The sequence below is a fragment of the Grampus griseus genome, assembly GCF_964374135.1.
Source record: "Grampus griseus genome assembly, chromosome: 4".
Lineage (NCBI taxonomy): Eukaryota > Metazoa > Chordata > Mammalia > Artiodactyla > Delphinidae > Grampus > Grampus griseus.
Window position 1 is genome coordinate 112,745,180 of NC_138997.1, and position 19,508 is coordinate 112,764,687.

General features: G+C 45.1%; 1 protein-coding gene across 2 annotated transcripts in view; it reads left to right on the forward strand.

The window, feature by feature from the left end:
- HADH (hydroxyacyl-CoA dehydrogenase) overlaps window positions 1–12,791 on the forward strand; it is a 47,483-nt gene extending 34,692 nt beyond the window's left edge. Inside the window, exons 5-9 of one of the 2 annotated variants that reach the window (XM_082653700.1) lie at window positions 617–706; window positions 5,346–5,418; window positions 10,862–10,978; window positions 11,956–12,107; window positions 12,378–12,791. In XM_082653700.1, coding sequence (XP_082509826.1) covers window positions 617–706; window positions 5,346–5,418; window positions 10,862–10,978; window positions 11,956–12,074 — 399 coding nt within the window. In that variant the 3' untranslated portion in view covers window positions 12,075–12,107; window positions 12,378–12,791. Of the gene's footprint in view, window positions 1–616; window positions 707–5,345; window positions 5,419–10,861; window positions 10,979–11,955 lie in introns of both variants that reach the window. The other variant, XM_082653699.1, reaches the window with a different exon arrangement.
- The last annotated feature ends 6,717 nt before the right edge of the window (window positions 12,792–19,508 follow it).

A 19,508-nucleotide genomic window follows, 5' to 3' on the forward strand; every position in this document is an offset into this window, starting at 1 on the left:
CAAAACCTGTAGAACTCTCCTGCACACACACACACACACACACGTATGGTTTTTTTAAAATATATTTATTTATTATTTTTGGCTGCGTTGGGTCTTCATTGCTGCGCGCGGACTTTCTCTAGCTGCGGTGAGCAGGGGCTACTCTTTGTTGCGGTGTGCGGGCTTCTCATTGCGGTGGTGTCTCTTGTTGCGGAGCACGGGCTCTAGGCCCGTGGGCTTCAGCAGTTGCAGCACATGGGCTCAGTCGTTGTGGCTCACGGGCTGTAGAGTGCAGGCTCAGTAGTTGTGGCGCACGGGCTTAACTGCTCTGTGGCATGTGGGATCTTCCCAGACCAGGGCTCGAACCCATGTCCCCTACATTGGCAGGCGATTCTTAACCACTGCACCACCAGGGAAGTCCCCACATTTATATTTTAAGCCTTGATTTTGTGTGTTCTGCCGTAGTCCACTATCTTAAAGTGGACGTTTTGTTTCTGGCTTGAAATCCTTCTAATCTGAAACTGAAATTATTTTTGTCACCTGTGTGGCAATATTTGATCAGTGTTTCCTTGAACTGTTCTGTTGAGATTGTTTGCTGACTTTCTGATTATAACTCTGCTCTGCTTTACGTTTCCAGGTCATTAAAACACCAATGACCAGCCAGAAGACCTTTGAATCTCTGGTAGACTTCAGCAAAACGCTGGGAAAGCATCCTGTTGCTTGCAAGGTAGAGTATGGATAGCTTGGTAAGGCCGGGGGGTGACTTTTCTCAGAACCTGACTTATTCCAGGTAGTACTCTTCCATAGTAGGATGATGTGGGACGTGGGCCACTTTTGCTGCAGGCCTGTCCGCAGGCTGTAAAGAGCAAGTTGCATCTAGCCGTGCTCAAGGCCATCAGGTGGATAGTCTGCGATCCAAATGGAGCCACGGCTTCAGCTAAATCAAAAACTCGGATTTCTCTCTGGGTCTTGACTTTTGTCTCTTGACGAGTGGTTGTGTTTCCATCAGTGGTTTTTGTTACCCCATCAGCTTCGGCTTCTTCTGGGCCCTGAGGAAACAGAACCCTGTGTGTCAGGCACAGCCTGGTGGCACATGAATCCTGAACAGAAAACTGGGGCTTCCCTTTTGGAAAGAACACTGCAGGTGATTAGGGAAATGGTGTGAGGGAGGTAGAGCCCACCTCAACCAAGGTAGCAGAAAATGAAGCTGTTTCTCAGTGGAATGTTACTTATGATTTTGTTTGTGTTGTTTTGTTTTTCAGTAAGAAGTGTGGTGGGTGGAAAGCTTGCCTCCGGCCTTTTTCCCCTTTCTTGAGATACCTGGTATTATATGTAAAATTATCCCCAGGTGCTGTCACCTACTTTGGTTTGATTACCCTCAGTCTCTCCATTTGCTGTAGTTCCTCTTTAGTTCCCCCCAGATTTAGGGACTGCACTTCTTCATGACTTGGCCGTTTTTCTGAAAGGACAATTGTGTCACAGAATTCCATTACAAATTTTTATAAATATGTTATCTACTTTTTTGACCATAATCATTTTATTTAAAAAAATTATTTTTAAACAATTTTAAAAGGTTACTTTCCATTTACAGTTACTACAAAATATTGGCTATATTCCCCGTATTGTACAATACATCCTTGAGCCTACCTGATACCCAGTAGTTTGTATCTCCCATTCTCCCACCCCTGTATTAACCTGTCCCCACCCCATGGTAACCACTAGTTTGTTCTCTGTTACTGTGAGTCTGCTTCTTTTTTGTTCTATTTACTAGTTTGTTGTATTTTTTAGATTCCACATATAAGTGATATCATACAGTATTTGTCTTTCTCTGTCTGACTTCACGTAGCATATTGCCCTCCAAGTCCATCCATGTTGCTGCAAATGGCAAAATTTCATTGTTTTTTATGGCTGAGCAGTATTGCATTGTATATATATCATGTCTGCTTAAGCCAGTTGTCTGTTGATGGGCACTTGGGTTGTTTCCATGTCATGGTTATTGTAAATAGTGCTGCTCTGAATATTGGGGTGCATGTATCTTTTCGAAGTAGTGTTTTTGTTTTTTCGGATATATATCCAGGAGTGGAATTGCTGGTTGACTGTAATCTTTTAAATACCATTGTGGTTCTTCTCATACCATAGTTTTGCTTTCTAAAATAGTCTCAAGTTTGAACTCAAACTTCAAATATTGTATTAACCCATGAAAACTCAAATTGTTCATGAATCATCTGAATCAGTCATCTGTCGATGTGGACCCCAATAGTCTTCCACATGCCAGTCCCCCCAGTGGAGGTCTGTAGTGTTATATTAGGGAATCTCATTTTTTAACACTCATTATTTTGGTTTAGTTTTATGGTTTTAAATATTTTGGATTAAAAAAAAATCACATTAATAACCAGAGGGTATGGTTGCACTTTTTCTTACCAGTTGATGCTTTTTTGTGGCAGAAAGTAGTCATAATGTTAGAAAGGGCATCAGCCTGCAGCAGATCAAAAGCCAGGTATGAAAATGGAGGTGCGGGAACAAGCCAGGGATGGTCTTCAGCAGCACAGTCATTAATGCATGGAGAGTGATGATTCGTTCTTCCATCAGACTGGCCATGGCAGATGCAGGCCTGGCAACTCTGGTCTCATAAAATTACCCTTGTTACATCTCTTTTTAGGTGATACCTTAGGGCTTCTGGGGAGTCTTTCGGGGTCAGTTATTCAAGCTCTTGCTGAGGCACCCAGACGACAGAAGGCAATCACGTAGAACAAGGGTCAGCAAACTTTTCTGCCAAGGGCCAGATAGTAATATTTTAGAGCTTATGGTCTCTGTTGCAACTACTTGATTCTGCTGCATGGACCATGCCAGCAGAGAAGTGTGGCTGTGTTCCACTAAAACTTTATTTACAACTGGATTTGGCCTGCAGGATTGTAGCTTACCAACACCCGACACAGAAGAATGGCATGAATGTGCCTGAAATGTGTCTTTCGTCCTAGTAGGACTTCACAGGGAAAGTGTGGTGTGAAAAGGTTAAGGCCATGGACTCTGGAGCCAGCCTGCCTGGGTTCACATCCTGGCTTTGGCACTTATTAGATGTGTAACCTTGGGCAAGTCACTTAACCTCTCTGTGCCTCAGTATCCTCTACCTCACGTAGAGGTAATAATAGTACTTGTCTCACAGGGTTATCATGAGGAATAAATGAATTAATATTTGTAAAGTACTTAGAACAAACAATACCTGGTATGTAATAAATACAGTAAAGTATATTTAATAAATATATGTGTATGAAAAATGGAAGGTGTATGATTATATAAAATTAAATTGCTTAATTAAAGGACTGTGTCTCTTTACATTCTACTGAGAGTATCACTCTGCATCCTCAGCAGCATTGAATATTATAATGGGGAAAAAACCTCTTGCCAGTAGTCTTACTGGCAACATGCTATTTTGTTCTAATGAATATTTCTTTAAATATTTTGTGAGTTTTAGCATGTTTTCCTTATTGAGTTCCATGAGCTCTTTATGTAAATGATTTTAAAACTCCATATATTATATATGGAGAAAATATTTTTCCCAGGCTGCTTTCTGATTTCTAACCTTGTATATGGTGTGCTTCATGTATTCAGGTACCCTACCCCATCCTGAATTTCTACAATAAACTTTTTGAAGTTGAAAAGCATTTTTGCCCTAGTTATTTAAAAAAGTTTTTTTATTAGAGTATAGTTGATTTACAACGTTTCATTAGTTTCCGCTGTACAGCAAAGTGTATCAGTTATACCTATATCCACTTCTTTAGATTCTTTTCCCATATAGGTCATTACAGAGTATTGAGAAGAGTTCCCTGTGCTATACAGTAGGTCCTTATTAATTACGTATTTTATATATAGTAGTGTGTATTTGTCAGTCCCAGTCTCCCAATTTATCACCCCCCCAACTTTCCCCCGGTAACCATAAGTTTGTTTTCTACACTTGTGACTCTTCCTGTTTTGTAAATAAGTTCATTTGTACCACTTTTTTAGATTTCACATATAAGCAATATCATGATATTTGTCTTTCTCTGTCTGACTTATTTCTCTCGGTATGAGATTCTCTAGGTCCATCCATGGTGCTGCAAATGGCATTATTCCTTTCTTTTTTTCTAGCTGAGTAATATCCCATTGTATATATGTACCACATCTTCTTTATCCATTCATCCGTCGATGGACATTTAAGTGCTTCCATGCCCTAGTTATTAAATCAACATGGTTATATTAATATAGTCTTGGTTAAAGTGATAAAGCTCTTTTGTGCATCTCTGTATTCCTGGGAGATGGGGTAGGCATGGTTTCAGCTTGTCCAGGGTGAAAGGAGCTACAAATCCTGTGGCTATGGTGTGCAGCCTGGTGAGTTGGAAGAGTAATGCAGGAGGCTGGGCGTCTTTAATTCAGATGTTTCTGGAGTGTCCAGTGTGTGCTTGAAACGGGACACAAGACCTGGGGCCAGGGTGCAGATTTCTTCCTGCAGGAGGATCACAGCCTTTTGTTAAAAGAGCGGGCTCCATTTACTTAGTGGAAATCAACTTCACATAAATACCACCAAAAAGTTAACCAACCCAGCCTGCCCCACAAGCTTCCAAAAGAGATCAGTAGGTAGAATCCAGACCCCATACTAGGCCTCCAGGAGAGATGGTTAAGCATTTTAATGAGGGGGGAAATGAAGAAAGGATGTGCAGTACAAGGAGTCATCAGGGTAGAGAGTCTTCCGTAGTGAGCTGTGAAAGGCCATCGATCTGTTAGCATCTGCTTGTTTGCCCCGGCACCTGTCCCCAGTTCCACCATCCTGTGCTGTGCGCTGGAGCCTGAGAAAATCCTGAGCAGCCGGGAGGTCGTGCTCCTACAAGGAGTGTTCAAGGTGGACTGTTACTTTTTCTAGACTCCTGGAAGGGATGTGGGAGAGAAGAGGAATAAAAGGACTACCATTTGAGGGGAGGGCTGTATGCACAGCATTTTATGTGTTCTGATTTATCTTCACAGCCTGTGAGGTGGAAGTTACTATTCCCATTTCACAGATGATGAAACTGAGATTCAGAATGATGCAAAGTCAGAGAATATTAGAATTCGAGCCCACATCTGCCTGCCCCCAAAGCCATGCTCTTTCTAGTGACCTTATCTGCCTTTATTTCAGGGTCCATGCAGTAGGGGCTTCTGGAGTACTATAATTGTTGGATAAACTGTCATGTGAGATAGAAGTGAGACTGTCTTGGTACCTTAAGACATTTTGAAAATGTATAGCTTGATAAATGTGGGTAACAGTCCAGGGTGAGAAGGAGTGATCTGGTGACTTTACAAAAGATAAAGTTCACGGAAATTTCATTTGTCTACTGTTTTTCTCTCTCCTCTGACAGGATACTCCTGGGTTTATTGTGAACCGTCTCCTGGTGCCGTACCTCATGGAAGCAGTCAGGCTGTATGAACGAGGTAGCTGTCCTGACCCAGGCTGGGTGCAGCGAGTCTGGGAGTTCTCCCGCAGGGTCTGTGGGAAGGGATGGGCCATGAGGTGTAGGGGAGGAGCTTCTGTTTTCTGGCTCTGTGGATCAGCCTGACCCTGGGCCCCCGTGCCTCTGTCACTGTGCTCCCAGGCCACCCTGGATTCCCTCTGAGGTGGCTCTGGGACAGCCCCCCCACTACAGTCCCAGCCAGAGCAATCATAGGCCAACACGGATTTATATCCTGGATCTCTGGTTAAAGGGTTTATTGCTTAAAATAATAATCATGATGATGATGATGTTGATGTAGATGTAAAAATCACAGGGCTAGGAAACCTTTAAAATTCCCTAAAGTTCTAAAATTGTGACAGGAGAAGGGAAACGAGTAACAAGGCTGTTGTGTGACAAGGAATGTTAACAGCCTTGTCCATCCTTACTGAGTGATGTTATGATGCCTTTTTTTTTTAACCTTAAGAATGGTCTGAAATGGTTTTTTCTCAATACTTTGTTGATTGACAAAGAATCATTTTCCCTGTTGCAGAAGTAGACTTGGGACATGGTCCAAGGTTATAAAATGTCATGTATCCTCCTGCCTACCTTACCTACCGCATTTCTGGAAAGGTAACTATCATGTCTGCTTCAAAGGCAAACAGGCCTTAATAGGACTGGATGAAAAGCAAGTGTAATTGTTTTCAATTACTTCATTTACAAATGCTTGCTCCTGAGAATGTCATTTTTGAAACAAAACATTTATACTAGCTCTTCCAGAGAGATGAAAGCATATTTTCTTCCTCAAAATCTGCTTTAAATATTAAAACTTTTCTCTGTGTTTTATGGAGGCATTTGCCTCACTTTTGCTCCAAGATCAAACCAACACTTCTGTGTTTATCTATCAACAAATATGCCTAATTACCCCTCAAAGACAGCATGAAGCATTTTGCCCTACTTTGAAAGGCAGTTTTTTTTGTAATGTAATGTTTTAGAATATAGCATGTGGGTGATCCACCTCGTAATGGTGTCTTTCTCACTGAAACATGCTGTCACTTTGATATATTTTCAACTGAACCATGTATCTGGTTGTAAGTTGAAAGTCATTTTCTTATCTTCTACTTTCCTCTTACCAGCAGTGGTCCTTTTCTAAACAGATGGAATCCCTTTAACCTTCACCATCACTAGCCACCTGGGAGGTAGAATTCGGAGGGGAGTCTGACCCCACAGGGGAAGTACTCTTACTTTGCCCTTGGCGGCGCCCTCAGTACCCTGGAGGTGCTGGGCGTCATGTCTGGCTGCTGTTTCCCAGGAAGCCACACTATGGTCTGGACTCCTCACACCTCAGGCTTCTTACCATGTCCGTTCTGCCACCTCAAGGTTCTGCCCTCATTCAGCCAGCGCAGGGGGTGCTCACATGCACGCCTGCCACCCCGCCTCTGTTAGCCTGCTCTGAGTGGCTGGCGGAACTGCATCCGTTCTTCTTTGAAACCTGAAGGCATTCTGGATTATCCTCTCTCGCTGCCATGTCTTTTCATTTGTCACTTTGGATTCCTCCCTGTCATCCCAGTCTCCCTGTGCCGGTCAGCCTGCCTTTAGTGAGGCTCCCCCAGGCAGCAAAGGATTTCCCATTACCTTGTGTCTTTTCCAAACTGGTCTCCTCAAGTATTGTGTTGTCCAGGAGGGTGAGGAGACAGTGCGTGCAGTGCCGCCACCCCCCACCCCACCCCGGGCAGCAGAGTCAAGCCATAAAGGCAGTTCAGCCCAGCCTTTTACAAACTCATTGTGGAGAATTTCTCTGGATGACACTGTCTTGGTCAGCTTGGGCTGCCATAAAAAATACAGCAATATAGATTGGGTGGCATATAAATGACAGAAATATAATTCTCGCAGTTCTGGAGGCTAAAGTCCAAATTGAGGGTGCCAGCATGATTGGGTATCTGTGCGAGCCCTCTTCTGGTTGTAGACTGCCTCCCATGGCAGAGAGCAGAGAGAGGAAACAGGCTCTCTTATGACTCTGAGAAGAGCACTGATCCCATTCATGGGAGCTCTACCCTTGTGACTCTTCTAATCCTAATTCCTACAAGACCCCACCTCCTTATACCATCGCATTGGGGGGTAGTATTTCAACATGAATTTTGGGTCCCTTACAAACACTTTTGGTATTCCCGAGGTAAGTGTGCCACTCAGACAGGTTGGCAGAATGCTGGTTTGAGCGGTAGAGGGTCGTCAGAAGGATGTGTGGGCGTTAGAACAGAGAATCAGCTCCGTCGTTGTCCACTCGGGCCTCCTGGGCAGCTGAGCGTCTTTTCAGTGCACAGGCCCCCAGCAGCGCTTCCGTCAACTGCCTGTGGAGTCTAGCTGCGCTTCACCGCCCCCATCGCTGCTCTCTGGTGCTGGGAGCCTCCTTGCTTCTGCCGTGCCTTCCTCCCCAGTGCCCTGCAGCTTCTGTCCTCTCTCCTTCGTTGCTCTCATCATTCCCACTGTAACCGAGGCCTGATTGGTGGGCTTGGTCACCCTCGCCCCTGGGGGTCCGGGCTCTCTCTGCAGACCTTCGAGCAGGCTGGTGCCTGGAACAGACAGCTGCCCCCGTCAGATGCCACTGTGACAGGGTCCACTCTGGCAGCGTGGTGGGGCTGCATGGTTAGCTCTTCTCGGGTGACGCCCTGGGAGTGTCGTGAGCCTGTTCCCCAGGCACTGTGTGACATCCTGCTCACACTGTCCCTCCCCCGCCCAAGACGTGTTCAGCGGTTCCATTGTAGCCTACCAAATACGGTGCCCTCACCAGGGGGCCTTCTTTCTCCTCACCCTCTGCCTTCCTGTCATCACCCCACACCTTACTCCCAGCTTCTCACAAGGCCCCACTGCACTGTCCCCAGCGCTCCAGGCTGGATGTGATCTGTGTTGTTGTAACTCTCTGTACACTTTGCTTCTCCTTCGGGGCATGTGCTACTCTCTTCCCTGCCGCACGGCATGTGTCTCTCTTCTCCTACTGTACTCTTGTCTTCTGCGGCAGTATTTGGGTCCCCATCTTCATACCCCGCAAAGTGCTTGTGTAGGACAGGCTTTAGGTAGCTGTTGATGAATAAAGGAATGGTGGCTGCACTGCGGTTCTGATCTCTTTGCTGTGACTCTGGTTTGTTGTTAATGCCAAGAATGGTCGGTAGGTGGTGCTGATGAGCCGGCAGAGGAAGCCTGTTGGGGCAGGTCCCAGGTTCTCAGGCCTGCAGAAGAGCTGGGAGTTCACTGAGGACGCCCTTCTTTGTTGTTCAGAGCTGGCGGTGGGGGTGGGTCCCATGAGCCTCCTAAGGTTGATGCTGAATTTTGTGTATACGTGCATTTTCTTTGGAGAAGGTGTCAGGTTCCAAGTGAAGTGCTTGATTCTAAAGAGTAGGAATTATTGGTCTAAAATTATTATTGGTTAAAATTATTGGTCTATACCATGTGTTGTTAACTCCCACTTGGCACACCGGTCTGTATTTTATTTCTCTCTCTTTTCTTTTTGCCTCTTTCACCCTGTGTTACTCAGAACAGAATTTTTAGAATTATACTGACTTTGTAAAGCTTTTTAGATTTTTTTTCCATGATGTGCTGTGTCTTCATATTATTTCAATCAAGTGAGTCTCTGAATCTGGAATTACAGTTTTGACTCTAGGGTTTATTGTCTGTCTTGAATATTGATTTGATTAAATGGCTTTAGGTAAGTTGGAACCGTTAATGCTATGAGATTTCTATCCCCAGGGAGCCTATATTCTAATGAGGGGAGACAGCCTGTAGCGAATGAACCAATAGATAACATGTTAGGTTGTGATCAGCAATCCCGGAGAAAGATAAAGTCTAGGGGATGGCCGGAGTCCTAGCCTGGAGTCCTGACAGTTGCTAGTGTATATGCAGGGAGGAGGGGGAGGCTCTGATGCGGTGACACCTGAGCAGAGGTTCTGCGGATGGTGAGGACAGGTCACCAGTACAGGGAGCATCCTGGGCTGTCGTTGCAGCATTCTGGCCCGGACACCACGGAAACCTCGAAGTCTAATGAAATCCTCTCGGCATAATCCACTTATCAGCTGCCGGCTTCTTTCTCACTCCTGCCTTTGTACGTGCTGTTCCTGCTCCCTGGAATGCCCTTCCCTGCCCCTCCCTGAGATTCTCTTCAGGACTGCCAGGACCCGGGCCTGGGTGGCAGTTGTGGTGAAGTCGTGGCAGTATGAGTAAATCTCTCCGTGTTTGTGAGTCTTCATGAATCCTCAGCACTTGTCATGATGAAATTTGTGCTTTACACGTCTGAATCCTCCCATTATACTGTGAACACTGGAGTGCTTGTCTTGTTTTTCTTTGTCTCATTCCAAGTCTCTGGTGCCTGATACATAACAGGTATAGGCAAAAGTTGAATGAATGAGTGAATGAGGCTGCCTGATAAGCCTAATGTGTATGTGATCATTTTTGCTCTCTTATGGCCTGAAGCTCAAATCATGGTTCTCAGGATCCTCTGGTTGACTAATCAGTGGAGTACTGATAATGTCTCCCGTAAGAAATAATTGGTTGGTATTTTAATCATCTTGAACCGCCTTGAAATCCTTTGGCATTACCTTAGTACTTCATATGCTTTTAAAAATAGAGTCTTTATGCATGTTAAGTAGTTCTTGTTCCTCATGTCTAAAAATCTGAAATATTTAGGTTGTGAAATCTCTCAAGTCTTTTATAGCTTTTTAATTTTATTTAGCTTTGGTATAATTGACCATTTCTTTATGCTTTGGAACAAAATTCTAGATAGACACTTGTGACAGGCTAGTCCTGAATTTGGAGAAAGGGACCAGGTTGTTCTCTGTAAAGACCTCTGTGACCCAGGGACATTATGTGAAGGATAAAAACTCCAAGAAAAAAGCACTTGGCCCTTGACTCCTCAGCACACTTGCACACTTACATGGCAGTGCTCAGTCGGGTTTGGGCTTTCCTTTAAACATTATCGTGACTAAAGAGTTTGTGTGCATGTGATTCCAGAGGGATACTCATTACTTATAAAACCAGGAAATCTGGAAAAGAAAAATATACATATAATACATAGAAAAACAAAAAAAAGCCCATTTATCAATCAAAAACATGTCCTCGCTTTAAAGGATATTTTGGTAAGTTATTCCAGAGAAGGTGATTCCCAATCCATTAGAAAGTAACTAATGTTTCCAGGCCACTGGGGCCTTCTCTCTCCATGAACAAGGTTGCAGTGCTCTAGAATTCACCTCACAGAGTAACTTCGTGGAGTAGCTCTGAAAATCTTGTGACCTATTTGGCATTTACCTCTAAGAAAAATCTTACCTAAGCCAGAGTTCCTGACTCCAGATGTTTTTTGAATGTGCAAATATGTAAAATGCTAGTAATTCAGGGACTCAGCACGTGACCAGGAGGATTCTGGGAAGGATGGTGGTGACTCAGCACTGCCCTCTTCTGCGTAGGTGATGCGTCCAAGGAAGACATCGATACTGCTATGAAGCTGGGCGCTGGGTACCCCATGGGCCCATTCGAGCTTCTCGATTACGTTGGGCTGGATACTACGAAGTTCATCATGGACGGTAAGAATTGGAATTCTCTGTTGTCTGTCTTTAATTGAGTTGAGGTAGTCTCTCAACTATGAATTAAAGTATAATGCCTATTTAAACAGATAAGGAGTCTTAGTAGACCTTCCAAAGTCCTGCCCCACCAGCTTAAAGATTAAAGTGAAATGGCAGAAGGAAAAATGTGATTGCCTATTCTCTTCATAAGGCAACTTTTTTTTTAAACTTTTCATTTTGAAATAATTATAGATTCACAAGAAGTCTCAAATACAGCACAGACAGGGCCTGTGTAGCCCTTTATATAGTTTCCCCCTGTGGTTCCATCTTATATCATAACCACAGTACAGTATCAAAGCCAGGAAATTGACATTGGTACACATTCTATCACATATGCTGATATGTGTAACCACTGCATTCAAGATGCACAGCCATTTAAAAAAGTGTATTCATTTTACTGTAGTGGCTCTGAAGACAGGTTTAAAATAGTAACCAAAATTGGGCTACCGAAGTTGAATGTACCTCATAATACCAAGTTGCACAAAGAATACTTACGGGAGGAGCAAGGAGGGCTCTGGTTTAAGCATGAACTTTTGAATTTTATGAGGGTACAAAATACCAGGGGCAGCAAATTCAGATTTGTTGAAAAGTCATTTCACTGTGTCACTGAGGGGTCCAGCCACCAGGTGAATGGGTTCTGTTTGTGACCCTGGACCTTTGGCATTAGCGATTCCCAGGAAGGGGTCGGATGAACGGGACGGCCATTGGTAGAGCTGGGCCTCGAGTGGCGCGGCCTGGTGGCAGCACACCCGCTTTAGGGCTCATGCTCAGCCTTCCTTCTGCCTCTGCCGTTTTGGCCCGAGTGACACCAAGCCTGTGGGGCTCTCCCACATCAGAGTAAGGACCCTTCTCCCCACACTCTGCCTCCAGACTTGCCCAGGAACGCCGAGACTTAAACCCAGCAGTTCATCCGAAGCTCTTTTCCCTCCTCTCAATAGGATGGCATGAAATGGATACAAAGAACCCCTTGTTTCAGTCCAGCCCATCCATGAATAAGCTGGTAGCAGAGAATAAGCTTGGCAAGAAGACTGGAGAAGGATATTACAAATACAAGTGATGCGCAGCTTCTCTGGCTCTGGGAAGAAGCCCCGTAAGCACATACCAACAGCTCCCCAAGTGCCCAGGGGAATGCTCTTTGGTCAGACGTTCCCTCACACAGCACAGTCTGTTCAATGTGCATTTTGATTGTAATCTATCTGAACTAATTATTTACAGTAGTTACAGTAATAGCCGATTCCTCCATTGAGAACTAATTCCCTTTTTAAGTCTGTTTATTCATTTCTGTGTATTTTCTAAAAAGCTTTACACCTTAGGTGCCTTGGAGTAAGCATTTATTTTGAACCTTGTCGTTTTTGTAAAGAGTGTCCTGAACCTGAACTCATTCACTTGTAACGAGAGCACCCTGTGTCCGTCGTTGCCACACGGGAGAGCCGCGAGCCGTTGCCTCGTCGTGGTGTGTCTGTGGAGGGCTGCGTGAGCAGCACCTGCATCTCGCCTTTACCAGAACATGTGCTGCCTGCAGCCTCAAGCCTTACCCTACTTCGGGCGTGACGTCAGGTGTCACGCCTCAATTCAGCTCATCATCGAGATGCTGCTTCTGGATTGGTGGGAATACCTCCATGTGTTTTGTTTTTGCAGGAAGAGGTTTCATTCACCTCTGAAATCTGAGTGGTTATTGTCTTTTTTTTTCATGAGAAATAATTGCTGCAGATTGACTCTAATGAAATGCAGTCTTTTATTCTGTGAAAATTTGAATTCAAATAAACATGTAAAATTTAAAATCATAATATGCTTAAATGGTTATAAAAGTAAAGGTTGGTAATTTAGGCAGAAGCTGTGCCATGTTCCGTGGCCTGTAGTCACTTTTTTGAGTGGTAATGGAGGGGGAGGAGTGGCAGGAGAGGGTGTTCATGTACAACCTGCCTGCAGCTGTCACTCCAGATTTCTTACCCACAGAGCAAGAATAAGGGCACAGAAAACACTTTTTAAGGAACATTGGTTTCTTCTTTGCCAACAAAAAGAAACAGTGTAACATAAGCTTCTTTTAATCATTGGCTTGAGAAAGTGTCTTCCAAGATAGAATTTTGAAGCTGGAAAGAAATCAGAAACCCTGAGGTCCAGTGGCCTCATTAACAGATAGCTGAAGTGATGTGCCCAAGGTCACCAGAAATTTTGTGGCGGAGCCAGGATTAGAACTAGGTTTCAATGATTAAAAAAAAAATACAAAAAAGCAAATTTGAAAATTTCAAACAGGACTGTCCCCAAAATGGGCATCCTTGTTTGGTATCCTGGGTCACAGTGCCAGTGGTTGAGAGATTTCTGCCCCCCTCCATTTCATGGTGGATAAAGGGGAGCTTATTCTTTTTTTTTACTTGAATCTAACTATAGCATAATGGAAAAATTAATATGTACTTACATTTCTACCACACATAGAACCTGGTTTAGGAAACTTGTAGGTTATTCTTATAAAACATTTCCTAACGATAAAAGGAAGCACCTGTGACACCATCACCATTTCCATTACTTAAGGTTACCCTGTGGTCAGACAGCCCCCTGCTCACTCTCAGGCTGGCTCCTGACCTTTGTTTGACAGGAGCCCCGGGCTTAGGAGGGGCCTTTCTTTCTTTCTATTCTCTGACTGGAGTGCCCGCAGGATGTGGGCCCTTGTCTTGGAAATGGCAGGGCTCACTCTTGACCACTGAATTCCAGGAAAGAGAGCTCTCAGTGGTGTGACTGTCAGCCTGCCGGGGTGAGGGTGGAGGTCACAGCACCTTTCTCTGGCTGAGGGTTTTCAGCTCACTCAGCCTGCCAGAAAGTCAGAACACCTGGCCTCTGAAGATTCTTTTATCATTTTCAAAAATCCTGTTCCACATGGCATGTTTGAGTCCGGGAAGGAATTTTGAACATCTTCTTACACACAGGAGCAGAGAGCGGCTTTCTCAGCCCCGTCTCTGCATTCTTGGGTGAGCCCAGCTGCTGCCCGCCGAGGGCTCCGTGGGGAGAAGGGTCTCTGTGGTCAGGTCCTCTGCTTTCAAATCAGGACGGCTGCTGCTGTTTGCCACGGTATGTGTTGCAAACTGAGCCTCAGCAGGAACCGTAGGGGCTTGGGTTGGCCTCCACTGTGTTTGGCTGCACTTGTTCAGGAGGGAGGGCAAGTCCAGGCGGGGCTGTGGGCCTGGCTTCCCCGATGCTGTTCCTCCTCTATTCCCTGAACTCTCCTCCAATCAGCGATCCAGGGATGTTTGGTCACATCTTGAACGTAATTACTAGATTTTTTAGATCAAGAGGATACTCTCCCCCCTTCTCTCCTGTACTCCCTTCTTAGTGATATTATTATTCCTATGATAGAAATGAAAATTTGAGATTAAAAAGAAAGCTGTACGATGGATGAAATAGCTTGTCGAAAAAGACTAAGTGAGCCTCTGAGCATAGCCATCACCTGGACTTCAATTATGTTTAGCCAGATGGCGTTCTCTGAAGGATAGTTTTAGCGCTTCTGAAGATGTCTTTGTAAAGTAAAAATTGTGGCCCTTTAATGTCCATAAGCTTCACTGTTAGTAGTTTCTCAGGGGGCAATGGTTGGCTAATTCTCTTTCTTTTTAAAAATTAATTTATGGCTGCGTTGGGTCTTCGTTGCTGCGTGCGGGCTTTCTCTAGTTGTGGCGAGCGGGGGCTATCTTCGTTGCGGTGCGCGGGCTTCTCATTGTGGTGGCTTCTCTAGTTGCGGAGCATGGGCTCTAGGCGCGCGGGCTTCAGTAGTTGTGGCTCACAGGCTTAGTTGCTCCGCGGCATGTGGGATCTAAGTGGACCAGGGCTCGAACCCGTGTCCCCTGCATTAGCTGGCGGATTCTTAACCACTGTGCCACCAGGGAAGTCCTGGCTAACTTCTCTTGGCATCAGTTGTAAGGTCTGTTTCCAGTTTGGGGACTGTTAACTGATGCAGCATGGGGTAAGGCAGGAACAGATCTTGAAACTACAGTATAAAATCTGGCGGTACAAAATGATTCCCCACTGGGTTCTGTTCTATGGTAAGTTTTCTGACTCTTTAACATGTCAGCTTTTAAAAGCTCATTTGAGACCCAGCCATTAATTGTTGGAGGAGGTAAAACCAATGTTAGTCACCGCTTATACAACATGCACAAATTACACTTTCTCTCATAGTTTTCAAGTTATAGTTGTCACACATTTGAAACAAGCTTTTGTCTTGATTTTAATCCCTTTAACATTTCAACCTAAGTAACTAATTGATTAAGTCTTAGCAGAAATACAAGGTGTGGCTGTAATTTTGTGGAACTAATTTTCCTGTAAACAGGCATTGATGGTACATAAACAGTAATCAAAAAATGCTTTGAACAATGGAAGCATTGCTGCGTTTTCAACCCAATTCGATTGTGTAAATTCTGTTTTTAAGATCACTCGATTTCATAATCACAGTTTTTATTTCTATGGCAGAACAAATTTTAACTCCTGAAAGACAGAAAAATCCCATCATTGATACTAATTCTATTCAGCGTTTTATTTAAAATGACCAAATGTAGCTGTTCCAGAATTAATCGGTATAAGTGATTAATACCATGGGCTTTGGAATTAAACAGACTTGGGTTCTAGTGCTCAGCTGCACTCTCTTTACCTATGTAGCCTCACCTCGAGGGGGCGGGGCAGGCAGTTGTCTTCTGGAGAAATCTAGCAGAATGGGCACAGTGATGGGGCCTACCCGACAGGGTTTCTGAGGACCAAATGAGATGATGGACGTCCGGTGTTGAGCTCATTGCCTGGCTCAATAGGCTGATCGTGACTGCCTCCCTCCTCTGTGCCCATTGGAAGGAAGCCAAGGTTCCTCAGAACCTGCAGGCTTAAGAGCCTTTTACACTTGCGGGAGGGAGCTGAGTGACAGGGAGTCTTAGAGGTGAAGCTGCGGGGACAACTGGGTGAAAAGATAAGTGCGGGCGCTCCATACTCCACCCCGCAGCTGCTCCACAAGGGCCTCCCAAGCCTCGGGAGGGCCACTGTCAGGGCTGATCCGGAGGGAGAAGCACGCAGGAACCAGCGAGCGGGCGAGGCGGCCGTCACCCAGGTGAGTTCCGTTTTATGTGTGAGCAGTAGACTGGAAGATTCAGGACCCCAGAAGGAAAGCAAGTGCGTAGGAGAGAGGGCCCCAAGACTCGCCGAACACATGCAGAAGTCAGGGAAGGGGGCGGTGTAGGAACAGAAGCAGCGGCGAACTTCGTGCTCTCCTAGCGTTTGTCAAGGCAGAGCCAGGAGACAGGCCTTCAGGCGCAAGGGTTGTGGCCGCTGCTGGCCTGCAGGCCTCGAGTCCGCCAGAAACATGTAGCCTGTTCTCAGGCGGCCGAGCACATGTTATAAGAGAAAACTTAGACTAAGAACTCCTCGTAAACGGTCACTTTACCACGTTTGGAAATCCTGGGTTTAGAAAACAGGAAACTGAGAAACCACCCAAACAGGCCTGGGGAGGAAGGCGCGTTTCCGCGAAGTTTTCTGGTTGAAGCGTCTGAAGGACCGAACCCTGAAAGCCTCACTCTAGAGCCGCGTGGAGGTTTTGCCACCTACCCCTGGGGAGGGGGATTTCCAGAGCTCTAACACCTCAGTGTTACAGCTGCAGGGCAGCCCCCCCCCCCACCCATGGATTCGTGGCGGAGCCGGAGCGCCCTGGTTGGGCCCGGGGCCGTGATTGGCCCTCTGAGTCCAGAGGAGAGGCTGTCCGCCCTGAGGCCCGCAGGTGACACCTGCTTAACTGGCATCAGGTGATGCATGAGGGAGGGAATTGGTACCGAGCTGCCTTCCCCTCCCCCCCAACCCTGCACAGCTGGCAGAGCTTAAGCAAAGGCACACACCTCCTCGGCTGGGAACCAGCCGCGTGCGCGTGTTGGTGTTTAGAGAGTCCGCTGCCCTTTCAGCACTGGGTTTCTTGGGGGATTCTGCCGGTAGCTGGCTCGATGCTCTTAGGTCAGAGGCCCGTGTGAGGTCACGAATGCTCAAGTCTTGATTTTCTCTGTTGTCCTCCCTTGCCAGTTAAGGCTCGCACGTGTTAGGGGCTGACTCGTGCTAGCGTCGTTTTGTTAAAGTCACGCTAGTCTGCAGTGCCAGGGGCTCTGGGGACAACACATCTCTGTCGCGCTTCTTGCTGTTTGCAGTCCCTGCCCCATCCCTGTGCGTCACAGCCTCCTCGCAACTCTGTGCTCCAGGGCCTCTCATCACCGCTTGAAATTCCCCATCCCTGCTGCTCTGGGAGAAAGGACTGGAGGGGAGAATAGACACAGTGCTCCTAACATTTCAGAATAAAAGTTGTGGTGGCCACAATATTGAGTGTTGCATTCAGGTTGAAAGCGTATGAAAATGGGCCAGTTTTTTTTTTTTTTCCTTTCTATCAATTTTTTTTAAATTAAGGTATATTTGATTTACAGTGTCGTGGTAATTTCTGCTGTACAGCAAATGATTCAGTTATACATATTTATGCATTCGTTTTTCACATTCTTTTCCATGATGGTTTATCATAGGATACTGAATATAGTTCTCTGGGCTATACAGTAGGACCTTGTTGTTTATGCCTTCGATATATAATAGCTCACATCTGCTAATCCCAACCTCCCACTCCATCCCTCCCCCAACCCCCTTCCCCTTGGTAACCACCAGTCTGTTCTCTGTGTCCGTGTTTCTGTTTCATAGGCAGGTTCATTTGTGTCATGTTTTAGATTTCATGTGTGATATCATATGGTATTTGTCTTTCTCTGTCTGACTTCACTTAGTATGATAATCTCTAGGTCCATCCATGTTGCTGCAAATGCATTATTTCATTCTTCTTTATGGCTGAGTAATATTCCATTGTGTGTATGTACCACATCTTCTTTTTATCCATTCATCTGTTGATGGACATTTAGGTTGCTTGCATGTCTTGACTATTGTGAATAGTGCAGCTGTGAACATAGCGGGGGTGTGTATATCTTTTTGAATTATACTTTTGTCCAGATATATGCCCAGGAGTGGGATGGCTGGGTCATATGGTCTATTTTTAGGTTTTTTTTTTTTTTAGTTTTAGTTTTAGTTTTTTAAGTGGCTGTACCAATTTACATTCCCACCAACAGTGCAGGAGGGTTCCCTTTTCTCCATACCCTCTCCAGCATTTGTTCTTTGTAGAGTTTTTTTTTTTATTTAATTGTTTTATACAGCAGGTTCTTATTATCTATTTTATACACATCAGTGTATACATGTCAATCCCAATCTCCCAGTTCATCCCACCACCACCACCACCCACCCCCGCCGCTTTCCCCCCTTGGTGTCCATACGTTTGTTCTCTACATCTGTGTCTCTATTTCTGCCTTGCAAGCCAGTTCATCTGTACCATTTTCCTAGGTTCCACATATATGCATTAATATATGATATTTGTTTTTCTCTTTCTGACTTACTTCACTCTGTATGACACAGCTAGGTCCATCCACGTCTCTACAATGTTAGTTGTAGAGTTTTTGATGATAACCATTCTGACTGGTGTGAGGTGATACCTCACTGTAGTTTTGATTTGCATTTCTCTAATAATTAGTGATGTTGAGCATCTTTTCATGTGCCTCTTGGCCATCTGTATGTCTTCTTTAGAGAAATGTCTATTTAGGTCTTCTGAAAATGGGCCAGTTGTTGTAAGGGGCGCCTGGATGGGTTGGAGTTCTGAGACCAGGCACTGAGGAAAGAAGAGACCCAGCTAGTTGGATCCTAGGAATCAGAGCAGACACAGCTTGTGCCAGATGCTGGAATGCGGGGAACAGATGAAGTGGTTCAGCAGGCACCCCTGGGCTTTTTAAGTCCCCAGCAAGCACTGCACAGGCCTTGCTTTGTACGCTGCATGGTGGCTAGAGCCGGGCATGGAGGGCGAGCTAGATTTTGAAACCGTGGGTTGCCTTTCTCCAGCTGAGTAACGTTGATAGGACCTGTAAAAACAACAGGCCAATTTGTGGGGCTCCGTTTTACTTTGGTTGTCTTGCACCTTCTTCCTGGTGGGAGAAAATATTACTACAGTGTAGAACATAATTTAGTGATTCTACTGAGTTCAAATTCTGAGACAATTAAGTTACGAACAGAGAAGAGAATGACTAATCTGTTCTCACTGCGACTACAAAGAGAAACAACAGTTGTGTGATTAAGTCTGTTTGTAGGCAGTGTTCTCATTCCATCCGGCAAGTAATACATTTTCGAACAACTTCTCCATGTATTTAATGGAGATCAAAATTTAACTGAGCCGGTAACATCTCAAGCTATTAGAGATGAGATAAAGAAAAATATTTAATAAACACATCAGTGTAAATGACCCGATACAATCCAGACTCTGCACCCTTAGTGTAACCATTTCCTCGCTCTTTGGTCCAAAACAGAGTGGTTAGGCCTGGTTACCAACTGCTTCCACGGGCAGAAGAAAAATACTCATATGTTCTATGGCTACAGGCATTACAAAAACAAGGTATTATTTTTTTACATTGGGGAAAAA